The sequence below is a fragment of the Hemiscyllium ocellatum genome, chromosome 47 (assembly GCF_020745735.1).
Source record: "Hemiscyllium ocellatum isolate sHemOce1 chromosome 47, sHemOce1.pat.X.cur, whole genome shotgun sequence".
Classification (NCBI taxonomy): domain Eukaryota; kingdom Metazoa; phylum Chordata; class Chondrichthyes; order Orectolobiformes; family Hemiscylliidae; genus Hemiscyllium; species Hemiscyllium ocellatum.
In genome coordinates, this window is record NC_083447.1 from 9413366 (window position 1) to 9428300 (window position 14935).

Consider the following 14935-nt stretch of genomic DNA (forward strand, 5'->3'; position numbering starts at 1 on the left):
CCTTTATCAGGAATGAGGCTGGAGAAATAAATAGGAGGGTGGTTGGGCTGGGCAGAAGGTAGCTGAGAGTGCTTAGAGGAATATGGGCCTAATGCTAGCAAATGGGACTAGATTAAATTAGGACATTTGGTCAGCATAGATGAGTTGGACCAAAGGTATCTGTTTCCCGTGTTGTACAATCTATAATCTGCATTTATATAGGCCAGGGTGTGCACGACAGTTTACAACACTGACAGACTTCATTGGCTATAACGCAAGTAATATGGCATTCAGCTGACACTAAATCACAGAATTGTTACAGTGCAGGATGCCATTTGGCCCATCGTACTTGCACGGTTTCTGCTACCTTGTGCCGTCCTCCTGCCTTTTCCCCATATACCAACACATCATATCTATCCAAATCATCATCCAAGGTTTTCTTGAATTTCTCAATTGATCCTGCCACTATCACACTTCAAGGTAATACATTCCATACCCAAATAACTCACTGTGTGAAAATGTTTTCTCCTCACATCTTTGTTTGTTGGTCACTGTAAACACATAGCAAACTCTCACAACAGCAACGGAGTAGTCACATTGATACCAGTGGATCATAGGTCAGCTCTCTCGTTAGGGAGAGACAACTGATTAGATTAGATTAGATTACTTATAGTTTGGAAACAGGCCCTTCAGCCCAACACGTCCACACCAACCCACCGAAGCGCAACCCACCCATACCCCCACATTTACCCCTTACCTAACACTACGAGCAATTTAGCCTGGCCAATTCACCTGACCCGCACATCTTTGTACTGTGGGAGGAAACGGGAGCACCCGGAGGAAACCCACGCAGACACGGGGAGAACGTGCAAACTCCACACAGTCAGTCGCCTGAGGCGGGAATTGAACCCGGGTCTCTGGCGCTGTGAGGCAGCAGTGCTCGTCAGGTGAGGGGCAAAGTTGTGAAAGTGGGACTTTTGTGGTAACCTCAGGTGGTGCAGGAATTGAATGTGCGCGGTTGGTGTCACTCTGCATCCCAAACCAGCCATCTGAGTTAACGTGAACGATGGAGTAGCCTCTTCTATGATGCTGTACTGGGTGTGCCAGCCGAGATTATGTGCTCAGCTGTCTGGCATGAGACTTGAACCTACAACCTTCTGGTCCAGAGGCTGGAAAAACAATCTGTGCCAGCTGGAGGATGAGTGCCAGTTTTCTCAACAAGTGCCGTATAAAACTTCTTTGCCATTTTCATCAGCAGGGATGCCTTCAATTAATCATTAGAAAGACAGAGGCTCTGATAGGGCTCCTGCAGCACTTCTGTGTTCAGGTCTCTAGAGTTGGATATAAACCCCTGTGAGCAAGTGCTCAAGGGATTTATTTTCCTAAGGTGATACACTGGCTCAGTGGTTAGCACTGCTGCCTCACAGCACCAGGGATCTGGATGCAATTCTAGCCTTGTTGGTCATGCAAACATCAGACATTCTGCCCATGTCTGCGTGGGGTTTCTCTGGGTGGTCTGATGTCCTCCCAGAGTTCAAAGTTGTGCAGGTTAGGTGGATTGGCCGTGCTAAATTGCTCTGTAGCGTCCAGAGATGTGCAGTCGAGGTGGATTAGTCAGGGGAAACGCAGGGTTACTGGGAAAGAGTGGGGGGCTGGCTCTGGGTGGAGATGCTCTTCAGAGGGTCGGTGCAGACTCAATGGGCAGAATGGTCTCTTTCCATGTAGGGATTCACTGAACCTACAACACAGCTGAACCAAGATGCATGAAGCCATGTTGAAAACTGGTGTTATTTGTAACGAATGCTTGTCTGCTCCACCTCCTGATTAAATAGCTTCTGTGAGCTCACACAACAACTAAGAATCATTGACACTTACTGCTTGAGTGGAGTTGTGCAATCAAAGCAGCTGCTTTGCAGTTAGGGGACCTGATTTCCATGGTGATAACAGATTGCAGCAGTGTGCCTCTTGCTGAGAAGCTACCAGCACTGTCAGTAATATTAATGTCTTTGGAAAATGCATCGCTGTGGGGAGGGGGTGGGGTGGTGAAGGTGGTATGGTGGGTGGGAGATTTTACACAGAAGAAAAGGCTGAATTCTGCCAAAAATAAACCTAGAAATTCACTTCTGGTTTCTGTTATAGCTCAAACTGAACAGAAAGGGTTTGGAGGGACGTGGGCCAAATGCTGGCAAATGGCACCAAGTTAATTTTGGATATCTGGACGGCCTGGATGAGTTGGACCAAAGAGCACTATCTCGCTCTCTTGAGTATAGCAGGGACAATAGAACTGCTGATGACAGTGCTGATGGGTTAGTAATCTGAAGCAGCACGATCCATTTCAATCATAGCATCATTTTTTGAAAAAAACTGCATTTGGTTTTCTTTTTTAACTTCATCCAAAATTGCAAACCCACCTTTCCATCTCCTCTTCTCCAATTCCCACGTTCTGGTAGGTTTTGAAGTCAATTTGGACTGGAACCGACAGCCATGTTCATCCAGTGTGGACCCAGCTGGTCAGCAAACTGCTGGGACCTTCATAGTTCAGCCTGTTTAAAAATTGGCCACACTAACTCTGGGACCTTAGACTGGTGATTACACTGGACCTACATGCTCGAGTCAATATGGAGACTTGGGACTTGGGTTGCCAGACCTGCTTAAACTCTTTCTTGTACATTTCTAAATTTGGTTTTGTTCCCCCTGTAACCAGTCTTAGGCTGGAGAGTACACGCTCTCTTAAGAATAAATATTTTTATTATTATTCATTAAAGGGTTTAGGGCATCATTGACCAGGGCAATATTTATTCTTAACTGTCCAGAAAAAAACTTGTACAGAGATGCTGAACAGCTTCAGTCCTCATAGAATCTCTATCCATACAGCATTTTACTGTTGTAACCGAAAAACTGTAAGGGAACCTTGTCTGATTAGACCAGGTAGGCTTCTTCCCCCCCCAACACCCTGTGTTGCTTAGGAAGAGACTGGAGACTGAGACGGAGTGAGGCAGTGGGAAACGAACATATGGGAGAAAGGAATATCTGGACTAATTGAGAGAAAGAAACAAACTTGTTTTCATCCATTCTATCAAATTGTTTACGTTGAGCGACAAGCATGGCGACAAAGCTGCTGTTTAATATCTTATTTGAAAGACGATCGCTCCAAATATGCTCCCGGTTAAGCAACCCCTCTGTTTTAATTACCTTCAAATTACTAATCCTGCCATGGCCACACACTATTACCAAGTCTGTCATCTTCTCCAGTGGCAAAATGCTCTTGACATGTCTGTGCTCATGTAATCCGAGTATTCCTGCTTGGTGACTCTGCCTTCAGCTCCCCAAGTTGAATTCCGCTTTAAACCTACCTGCCTTTGTCCCCTTAGTCTGACAGAGCTTTTGATTGTCTGCTTTAATACCTCCTTAGATAGCTCAATGTCAAGTTTTTGTTTTATGATGCTCCTGTGAATAATCTTCAAAGTTTTTATTATGTTAAAGATACTGTATGAATAAAAATTGTGTTGAATTACACTGGGAGTGCCAGCATTGATGACATGTTTGAGACTCTTCGCAGGTCGGAAGATTTGTGTCCCAACCTTTGCCCATCTGCCAGTTTATGGAAACACAGAAGAATAATTTCTAACATTTATTGCAACAGAATGTTGCTTCAACATAGCAGCTTAAATCTATCGACAGTTCCAAAATGATGTCTCACTAAGTGAAACTAAGATTTTAAACATTGTTATCAGGATACAAACATTAAAGCTTTTAGACCTGCACTCATCAGAACTAGGACACATTAAAAAAAACACTGTTATACAGCATGGGAAAGGGTGCTGACTGGTTGGGTCATTACTTACATGGAAACACAGTAAGAACAGTTCAGTCAATTTTAATTCTCAGGCTAAGCAGGTAAATTCTGATTCGGCAGGATGTTGCCATGGAGATACAGCAGCGATTGACCATCTCCATTATTTTTATTTCAAAAGAAATGGTACAGCTAGAAGATGTTGGTGAGACCGCTTTTGGAATACTGTGTTCAATTCTGGCCTCCCTGCTGTAGGAAAGATGTTGAGAAACTTGAAAGGGTTCAGAAAAGATTCACACAGATGTTGCCAGGGTTGGAGGGTCTGAACTATAGGGAGAGGCTGAATTTACTGGAGCTGTTTTTCCTGGAACATATGAGGCTGAGGGGCGACCTTATGGAAGTTTATAAAATCATGATGGGTGAATAGTCAGTCTTTTCCCCAGGGTAGGGGAGTCGAAAACTAGAGGGATTTGGTTTAAGGTGAGAGGGAAAGCTTTAAAAGGGACCGAAGGGCTACTTTTTCACGCAGAGGGTGGTGTGTGTATGGAATGAACTGCCAGAGGAAGTGGTGGAGGCAGGTGCATTTACATTTAACAGACATCCAGATAGGTGCACAAATAGGAAGGATTTAGAGGGATTAGTCCAAATGCTAGCAAATGGGACTAGATTAATTTAGGATATCTAGTCGGCTTGGATGAGTTGGACTGAAGCATCTGTTTCTGTCCTGTACAATCCTATGATTCTACGTGTTTACAGATTCCCATGTGTTTATGTATGTAGCAAATGCATCACACACTTCAAGCCCAAGTGACCTTAAATTGGTTCACACGTAACTTTTAAAACAGTCCAAATTATTTAATAAATGATTTCCAACAGCAGAAATGCATCTGATGGTGGATACACTTTAGAGACTTGCAGTGACGGGCTGGTTCATTACGATCAGAGGCTGCTGCTATGAATGGTCAACAGGACGTGCTGTTGATACAGTTCTCCAGTCATAGGGACATATTACCTAGCCCCACACTGCTGAAACTCAGACATTACTCACTCGTGTGGTCAGAAAAACCTTTTCGGCATTGGATCAATTTCGGCATTGGAAGATTTACTATGTGGCAGCAGTGTGAGAGAGCGAGCTTCACTTGTTGTTCAAACTTTTGTCATTTCTCCCCCTCCCAGGGTATTCAGAGGTAGACTGGGTATCATTCAGGGACCAAAGTTGTGGATGTAGATTTTCATGATTTACAATACATGATGATTTGACCAGGGTTTCTGTTATAATTAATGCATGATCGTTTTGATATCCCTTCTCTCAGCACCAAGTTTACGTGGTAAAGAAATGGCTTGGACCCTATTCATACCGTTGTCAATTGATTGATTGTGTAGCTTGTGGGATTGTAGGAAAACCAACATATATGTACTGACCAATACAGGTACCCTTTGTAGGTAGTTGTTGAAAACAGATTTTTTTCATACGCATGTACTTTATTCAAACATGAGCCATAAAAAGAGGGTGAGGCAAATGTCTTATCTCAAACAAAATGCCATCTAGACAGCATTTTACTTTATCCCAAGTATAGGTCTGTACCAACCACAGACCTATAACTCTGCGACAGTGCAAAGTGAACAGTGATTAGTCACCCTGGATGTTCAGTCAGCATTTACATTTATTCTTTCAGTCAGGTAATTTTGACTGGTGGCTTTCCAGAGCTTTGGATAGTTATAAATCCAGAAGTTTTGTCATTAAGTAACAGTTACACAGAACAAGGTCGCAGCCGGCAGTGCCACCATCCGTCAGTGACTTGGTCAATGGAACAAAATTAAATGTTTCTACAACATTTTCTATTCATTTCTGGAGGCAGTTCAATTACTAGCATCAATTACTACAAATTCTATGTCTTATTTGGAACAAAATAATAAAAAAAATCATAAAGAAAATACTGTTCTCTGTAAACTACAAACACAGGTTACTGAATTCTGGTTATTTGACTGGTGAATTTCCTGATAGCTTCCATCAAGCCCTCCTGTTGGAGGGATATTGGCCCCTAATGCAATCTGTGGGAATCTCAATTTCATAAAGTCCTGAATCGTTAATGCCAGATCATTCCCTCTTCCTCTGTATGAACGAAATGTTACATTATGATCTCTGGGTGCAAGGAGCATTAGAAAATGCATGATACACATGGAACAGAGCTCTATTATTTAGCTCTAACAAACCTAATCAAAACAATGCTCCCACTCAGAGTGCTTGGTGTAAGTTTAAATGGGCATTAACCCAAAGTAACAATGATCCGGAGGCCAAATGACTCGGCTTCTTTAAAACTGAACTGGAGGCAGTAAATTGACAGAGCTGTTCGTAAATTAAGGTGACGAGAATATACTGGTTTTGCAGTATTAATCATATCCAGCATGCTGTCACTCATATACTATACCAAAGGACAAAATGTGTTAAAAAGCATTTCTTGCACAATAATCTTTCAAATTTGGTCCCGCCACTAATATTTCTGATGTGACTGTACATTACTCTTTGCAGGAACAGCAAAATACACACCTAGGACTAAGGACAGAATCTGAAAATTTCATTTGCTCACTGCTGCGTTCATCTGAAAGCCTATTGACAACACTGACACAGCCTGCACAAGTTTCCACTGCTAAAAGCTCTGGCTTGTGTTCAGATTACATTAATGGTCCCACAGTGCGCTTGCATTTTTCCTCCCTCTCTGAACAAAGTCCAACTGACCTACTGCAAAACAACTATTTGCCTAATGCTAGGGCTAATTTGACAGCGCAGCCTCCAAAATTTAGAATTTTGTGTGGATAGCAATGAATCAACAGCCAGATAACCAGAGACACGGGATCCCCTTACAATCAGATTAACTCGTGACAGAGATGCTGAAGCATTACACAATATTTCAGTGGGGTTTGACAGGTTAAATGTCATTCTCCTGTAGCAATTGGGTTAACATTCACTGTTCCCTGTATGTTTCATTCACCTCTTTTCACTCGCTCCAACACACACACATACACGCACACCAATGGAACACGAAGGGAGAGAGTTGCTGTTTAAATGTTCTTTCAGTTTTCGATCAAAACTTTCACTCCAAGGACTGCAGCATGAGGAGCTGTTTTAGCACCTTTGTCTGGCTCGTTTCCCTGATCTCGCCTGCAAGGAACATCTCATCCACCACTGTATATACCTGCAAACATGAGGAAAAGGTACTAGGTGCATTATTCCATCGAAATACAGAAATATTCATATCACTAACACACATTCCATCATCTGTCACTGGGTACTGCCATTGCTATTAAAATTAATAAATCAAAATGTCATTGTGCACCTCTTGGTTTATTCACTGGCTGATCATTGACTTATCATGTATAATCAGCTCTTTATATCAATCTTTGGATTCACAGATTCCAACAAATCCATGACAGAATCTTTGCTCTTCACAAATCTCCTCCTACTTATTTTTATCTAAACCCATCAACATGACCTTCATTCCTTCCTTGTTGGCGCGCTCATCCAGTCTCCCCTCAAATACGTATCTTCTTAACAATATTTTGATTTGATCTGAATTATTACTCACATGTACCTAGGCACACAGAAGAGTTTTGTTTTGCATGCATGCCATACGAAATGCATTAGGGTAATAGAACAGAGCGAGGAATACAATGTTATGGCTGCAGAGAAGGTGCGAGATCAACATTTAAACTTAAAAGTTGAGAGGTCCATTCAGAAGTCTGATAACAGCAGGGAAGAAGCTGTTCTTGAATCTGTGGTAGAGAGTTCCATATTGTAATCATTTCCGGGAGAAGTGGTTTCTCCAGAATTCCCTATTGAATCTATTAGTGACCATCTGATTTTTATGGCACACAGTTCTAGTCTTTGCCACGAGTAGAAATGTCTTATCTATGTCTGCGGTCTCTATGCATTGTGATCAATTTTATTCTTTCAGCATATAGATATACTGAAGCAAACTTATTTCTGTATTCTGACTTCTGTCCTAACCTCAGCTCACCAAAGCATGGATCAGCTAACCTGGGATCTTTGTGCTGAAGATGATTTAAAATCATACATAGGTTTTTAAAAAAATTTGTTCTTGGGATATGAACATGGTTGGAAAGGTAAGCATTTATTGATACTGCCTAATTGCCCTTGTGAAACTAGGTGGGATTAGTTAAAAATCTCACAACACCAGGTTATAGTCCAACAGGTTTATTTGGAAGCAGTAGCTTTTGGAGCGCTGCTCCTTCATCAGGTGGTTATGGAGATGAAGGAGCGGCGCTCCGAAAGCTAATGCTTCCAAATAAACCTGTTGGACTATAACCTGGTGTTGCGCAATTTTTAACTTTGTACACCCCAGTCCAACACTGACATCTCCAAATCAGGTGGAATTACTAATTGAAAGCAACAATTTTCATCAAAATATTGGATTGTTAGAGCTCTGGACAACATAGTTCTTCATCCTTAGCTAACAGGATTATCAAGCAAGGCAGAATGATAAACAGAGGGAAATCAGTTCAATTTTCAAGTAATATTCACCTTCCCTTGCCCCCACGACACCAACTTCAATGAATTTGTTTGGCACAAGGAACCTTGCTCAAATAAAGAGCAGGACAGCATTGATAAGGGTTGAGTAAGTAGCAATATGGTGACATAGGTACAGCAAGTGGCATACTGAACCCTTTGGGCTACAATTGAGTTGTTTGTTAAACTAATTCCAATTCAAGATTCAGGGTTATGTGGAGAAGTTAAGGAAAGGATAAAGGTGGGTGAATGAAATTTAACTAAAAGGTAAAGTCATATCTAAATTATAGATTATGTCCTGCCAGACTGGAGTTGGATTTAGAGGAGATATACCAATGACATAAAACACTAGCAGTTATTGATATGTCTGGTAGCAATGAGAACATGAGGGGCTGAATTGAACAAACACATTGACACAACAATAAAAGGTGCTGGATAAGTGGGCCTTTTCTATCTCATTATTAACAACTTGACACAACCAACATACATCCCACATGTACATAACAGGAACATAACAAACAGGTTACCAGGTTAATCCAGTCGGGCTGTACTTGTTCTGATATAACACAATAGTTCCGCGCCCATGCAGTCCTACGCTATAAGAAGTTCACATAATAGCAGTTTAATTCAAACAAATTGAACCGGAAGCACTTTATAGCCAATACAGGTTCGTCTTCAATCGCCTTATAGCCAATTCACGTTGAGAAAACGTGCATTATAGCAGAACTGACTGTATATAAAAATCTCATGTCGTGCATGCATTTCCTGTACAGAAATTTTACCACTTGTCATCACAAATTTCAGTCTTGCTTTTCTGTCAATGTTCTCAACATTTCTCAAATTTGCTATGCTAGCTGACATGTGCATAGCAGCACTGTGGTTATATTACTGAACTAGCAATCCAAAGGCCTGGACAAATCAAAAGCTGCAAGTTCAATCCCCACTACTGTGCAGGGACACATAATTAAAACATTAAAGATAAAGTCATGCTAGACCTCCTGCTCACTCTGAATGGCTAGGTTCTTGGTGGATTGGTAACAGGGGAAAACATGAAAAGGGGACCAGAGAGAGACAAAGCTGCAGAATGACTTACCTTGTAGAAGTTGAAGACAAGATCTAGTTCACAGACATTATGGAAATATTCATTCAAAACCTGCAATAAGATGCAGACCACAAACAAAACAATGTCACTCACTTTTCATTTAAACGTGGGATTCTGCTTGAACTTAGACAGTTCAAATTTTTAACCAGATCTGGAAACAAACAATGGTTACTCTTTAAAAAAATAGGTCACAGAACAGGACAAGGAAGTAGGGCACTCAGAACGTAACCATTCTACAAAGGCTTGTTTTCCTAAGAATGGTGCAACTAGCTCCTGGAGGGTATAAGAACTTCCTGCACATTATTTTGTATTTTAATAACCAATTTAGCAAACATCGTTAGGGACTCAAAATGTGAAGTCCAGGATTTGAAGACTGACTCAATATCTGTGCGAGTCAGAGATTATTTCATGTTTCCAGGTAAAATTCAACCAACAGTTTGCCTGAACGAATGACCCGTCTATATTCCATGAAAGCTCCTTGGTCGTCCCACGCACATTTTCTTCCATTCCTCAAATGCTTCAAATATGCTGACTTTTCAGATACTTCTGCTTTCAAATATGAAATTAGAACCTGGTACATTGCTAGTTCCTCTGAACATCAGCCTGACTTCCCCAATCTTTTTTTCTACTTATAGCTTTTAAACTTCAAGCTGGATATCAAATAACCATGGCTGAAATAAATGAAGAATTTAGAAATTTAATACTGATAAAAGGTCACTGCCTCAAAGTACTAATTACTTCTCTCTCCACAGAAGCTGCCAGACCGGTTTAGGATTTCCAATGTTCCCTATTCAAAATGAAATCAATTCATCTCTCATTCATTTCTCAACCATAATCCTGATTCCTCACCTTGGCTTCTCAATGTTTACAGACATTTACCAGTTTGTGAATGCGTTCTGTTTGCAAGGTGAGTTGTATGAATGCCAGTGCGGGATAATATAAAGTAGCCATTCACAAGTACAGGAAATGTTCACACGTCAGATCTTTAAAATTATACCCTTGTGCTGGGATCACGTTCATAAATTGGATGTTTGCAAATAAAAAAAAATTACATCTGCACACACTTCCCATTGGTATTTTCCTCCAATATCCACAGTTCCAATGGAAACTTGTTGAGGTTAAATGGCCAAGCTGTAATTGCACACTTCTACAGGTGGAGGTGCTACACCTCCACCGTTAGCAGAAGAGTGCATTTACAGCAGAACTGTACACTGGTTATAGCACAAGAGGCTATTTAACCCATCAATCCACTCTAGTTCTCTATAAAATGAACTCACTTAGTCCTACTCCATCTGCTTATTCCGTATAAGGCTGCAAATCACTTCTGTTCAGATAATTAGCCAATTCCCTTCTGAAAACCTCAATTGAATTGATCTCAACCACACTCTCAGACAGTGCGTTCCAGATTCTAACCACTTATTGCTTAATCAATTTCTCATGGTGTGTCAATCACCTTAAAGTGGTGTCTTCTGGTTACCTTTCTGCCCACAGATAAAAGCTTTTCTCTACAAATGCCTCATGATTTTACAAATTATCTCGTCTTAATCTTCTCCAATCTAAGCAACTGGAACACCTCATCCCTAGAACCATTCTTGTGAATGGTAACCATACCCTTGCTAAAGCGTCACAGCCTGCCGAGTGATGCATCCAGAATTGGACTCATTTAGTCCAGTTGAGGCCTACACAATATTTTGAACAGATTCATCACATTGTCCTTGCTCTTGCACTCTCTGCCCTGATGAATAATTATAGTGTCAACTTTACATGGACAATTTAAAGTACATGTGGAGGATTTCATTATAACTGTAAAGGATATGATCTTTAAATGAAGACTGAAATTCATTTGTGCATGGTGATGTACTTATCCCTCTGTCCCCTCATTGTGAAAAAACTAGATTTGGTTTTGATATCATTGCAAATTGATGGACATATATAAGTATGAAGACTTTGTATGACCATTTTCAGAATGTTCATCTCAATTACGCTTCAGAATACAAGTTTCTTGACCCCAGTACACAGCAAAGCCAGAGGGTGGGGTTGAAGATTTATACTCAGCTGCAATACTTTACAAATTAGTTTGGTGTTCAGAAGTTATTTTCGCTGCATTTGGCACTGAATACACTCTATCCTGCTGAACAAATGAGAAATTTGTACATTATGGTGAACATGCTCCTAACACAGAGCTGTGAATAGTCACTGCACCTGATGAAGGGTCAGCGCTCCAAATACTTGCGAGTTCAAATAACCCTCTGGACTATAACATGGTGTCACGTGACTTCTGGCGTTGTCTACCCCAATCCAACACCGGCACCCCCAGATTGTGAATACTATGATCTAAACTTCCTTTTCCTTTGAGTTGGTGAAAAAGATTAAGCAAAGTTTATTCACACAAACTGACACTTTGGATGGTTTTAAAAGGAAACAATCCCAAATGACAATGGAAATTCTTTCATTGAATCTTACTTGTAACTAATTCAAGGACTTAGATGTTTGGATGAATCAGCCCATTTGGCTCATTGCATCTGCGCTGGTTCTTAGAAAGAGACTTGATGGGTAAAAGCTTCATCGACTGTACAATAATACAGCAGAGCACATCCCAGTTTCAATTCTGTGTGAACTGTCAGTCTCAGCCAGGCCAAATTATTACTATTCAGCAGCACAGTTGACATTCTGTGAGTTAGGGAGGAGGAGAATAGCAATACTGCTGCTCCTAATTAATTACCAATAGAAACCATGCTGCAAACAGTGTGATCATCAGGTAAGAACGGGTCCAGGGTCACTAATGGGACCCCTTGATGACTGAATTATATACTGATCCCCAAAACACAACACAACTAATGGACACCTGTGTCAAGCGCAGGCATCTTTGAGAAAGCTTCCATACCTCCATTGTTCGAGGAGGTAGGGGTCCTTTTGATGAAAAAGGTTACTGCCCTTCAGATGAGTCAGTATACAGAGAGGAGATGCAGTGGCTAATGGACTGGTGCAGAGCCAACAACCTGTCTTTGAACATGGACCAAAACAAAAGAGATGGCTGTTGACTTTAGGAGGGCATGGAGTGATCATTCTCTGGCGGACATCGATGGCTCCCCCATGGAGATTGTAAAGAGCACAAAATTCATTGGCGTCCACCTGGAGGAGAACCTCACCTGGTCCCTCAGCACCAGCTCCACAGCCAAGAAAGCCCAGCAGCGTCTCCACTTTCTGTGCAGGTTGAGGAAAGTCGCCCCCCCCCCCCCCCCCATTCTCACCATATTCTACAGAGGGTTCATTGAGAGTACCCTGTGCAGCTGCATCATTGTCTGGTTCAGGATCGTAAGACCCTGCAGTGGAGAGTGAGGACAGCTGAGACGATCATGGGGTCTCTCTTCCCTCCATTACAGGTATTTACACCACATGCTGCATCCGCAAGGCTAACAGCATGGTGGGCAACCCCACACATCCTTCATTCAAATTCTTCTCCCTGCTGCCATCTGGTAGAAGATACCGGAGCATTTGGGCTCTCACGGCCAGACTGCACAAGAGTTTCTTCCCCCAAGCCATCAGGCTCCTTAACACAGTATGATCACACTCTATTCCATTTGCAATTCTTGGACGACTTTTTGAATTGCTGCTAAAACAATGTTTTATTAATGATCATTCATTGTCACATTGACATTTCATCCACCACTGTGCCTATTGTCTTGTCTTGCCAGGAATTACTGCGCTGTCTTGCATGTTTTACACTTCTCTATGCACTTTATGCTGCCCTGTGTATGACTGTCCTCTCGTGTAGTCTGTGTGTTTGTATAGCACCTTGGTCCTGGAGGAACGCCGTTTCGCTTTGTTTGTACCAGCTGTATATGGCAGAAACAGCAAATAAAAAGTTACTCTACTCTGCACTCTACTATTAAAATACTCTCTGGTCACTTTGCAGTGATCCATTTACACAAATGATGTCCTCCTACTTATTTCTAAAGCCCAGCCCTAGTAACATCCCTTTCCCTTACTGGAGACACAAAGCAATCACGGTTAACTAGCCCCACTAAAAAGGAGGAAGCAATTACAAACTTCCTGATAAAATAGAACATGCCTGCATACAAATTCGGTTTGCACAGATTTCCTGCCACAGCTGTAGCCCTTTGGTACCTTATGCAAGTGGCCATTCTTAAAGTAATATACCCAACAAAAGTATATTCCTGTTAGGGTGAAAGGAAAGGCTGGTAGGTATAGGGAATGCTGGATGACGAAAGAAATTGAGGGTTTGGTTAAGAAACAGAAGAAAGCATATGTCAGGTGTAAGACAGGACAGATCGAGTGAATCCTTAGGAGAGTATAAAGGCAGTAGGAGTATACTTAAAAGGGAAATCAGGAGGTGCTGCATTTTGGGAAAACAAATCTTAGCAGGACGTATACACTTAATGGTAAGGTCCAAGGGAGTGTTGCTGAACAAAGACACCTTGGAGTGCAGGTTCATAGCTCCTTGAAAGTGGAGTCACAGTAGATAGGATAGTGATGAAGGCACTTAGTATGCTTTCGTTTTTTGGTCAGAGTAGAGTACAGGAGTGGGAGGTCATGTTGCAGCTGGACAGGCCATTGATTAGGCCACTGTTGGAATATTGTATGCAATTCTGGTCTCCTTCCTATCGGAAAGATGTTGTGGAACTTGAAAGGGTTTAGAAAAGATGTACAAGGATGTTGCCAGGGTTAGAGGATTTGAGCTACAGGGAGAGGCTGAACAGGCTGGGGCTGTTTTCCCTGGAGTGTCGGAGGCTGAGGTTTACAAAAATATGAGGGGCATGGATAGAATAAATAGACAAAGTCTTTCCCCTGGGGTCATGGAGTCCAGAACTAAAGGGCATAGGTTTAGGGTGAGAGGGGAAAGATATAACAGAGACCTACGGGGCAACCTTTTCACACAGAACGTGTATGGAATGAGCTGCCAGAGGAAGTGATGGAGGCTGGTACAATTGCAACATTTAAGAGGCATTTGGATGGGTATGTGAATAGGAAGGATTTGGAGGGATATGGACTGGGTGCTGGCAGGTGGGACTAGATTTTGTTGGGATATCTGGTCGGCATGGACGGGTTGTACCGAAGGGTCTGTTTCCGTGCTGTACATCTCTATGACTCTAAGACTCTAAAATGGAAATAGATGGGACGTTCACTCACGGAAGGCATCAGAAAAGGTCCATATATTGCTTTCATACAGCATGTACGCAATTTAAAACAGGCACCCAGCAACAGGAAGCCTAGCTCCCCACACAACTTACTCCACGTCCGGAGGTGGAATTCTCGATGGTGTTCCAGCTTAAATTCACGGCACTTGATATTAAATAGTGGAGTCATAGGATTCGAGGCAAAATTGAGAGAAGACAGAGGAGAAAGTATAGTGAGCTACAGAGCAGCAAAGTGGAAGGCAGTGGACATGGCTGAATCAGGGATAAAGGCAATTATCTTCCAAATAGACTCATGGATCCCACCACTCCCCTGCCAACGGGATCATCTTGCTCTTGATAGCTCAGCACTCAAAGTACTATGATACAGGTGTATAAAT

The 14935-nt window shown here is 41.9% G+C and overlaps 1 protein-coding gene across 1 annotated transcript in view; it reads right to left on the minus strand.

Annotated features, from left to right (window-relative positions):
* Positions 1-5418: 5418 nt before the first annotated feature.
* ap2s1 (adaptor related protein complex 2 subunit sigma 1) overlaps positions 5419-14935 on the minus strand; it is a 44546-nt gene continuing 35029 nt past the window's right edge. Inside the window, exons 4-5 of the mRNA XM_060856097.1 lie at positions 9391-9450; positions 5419-6966 (exon numbers count right to left, since the gene is read on the minus strand). Of these exons, the coding sequence (XP_060712080.1) occupies positions 6865-6966; positions 9391-9450 (162 nt within the window). The 3' untranslated portion in view covers positions 5419-6864. The remainder of the gene's footprint in view (positions 6967-9390; positions 9451-14935) is intronic.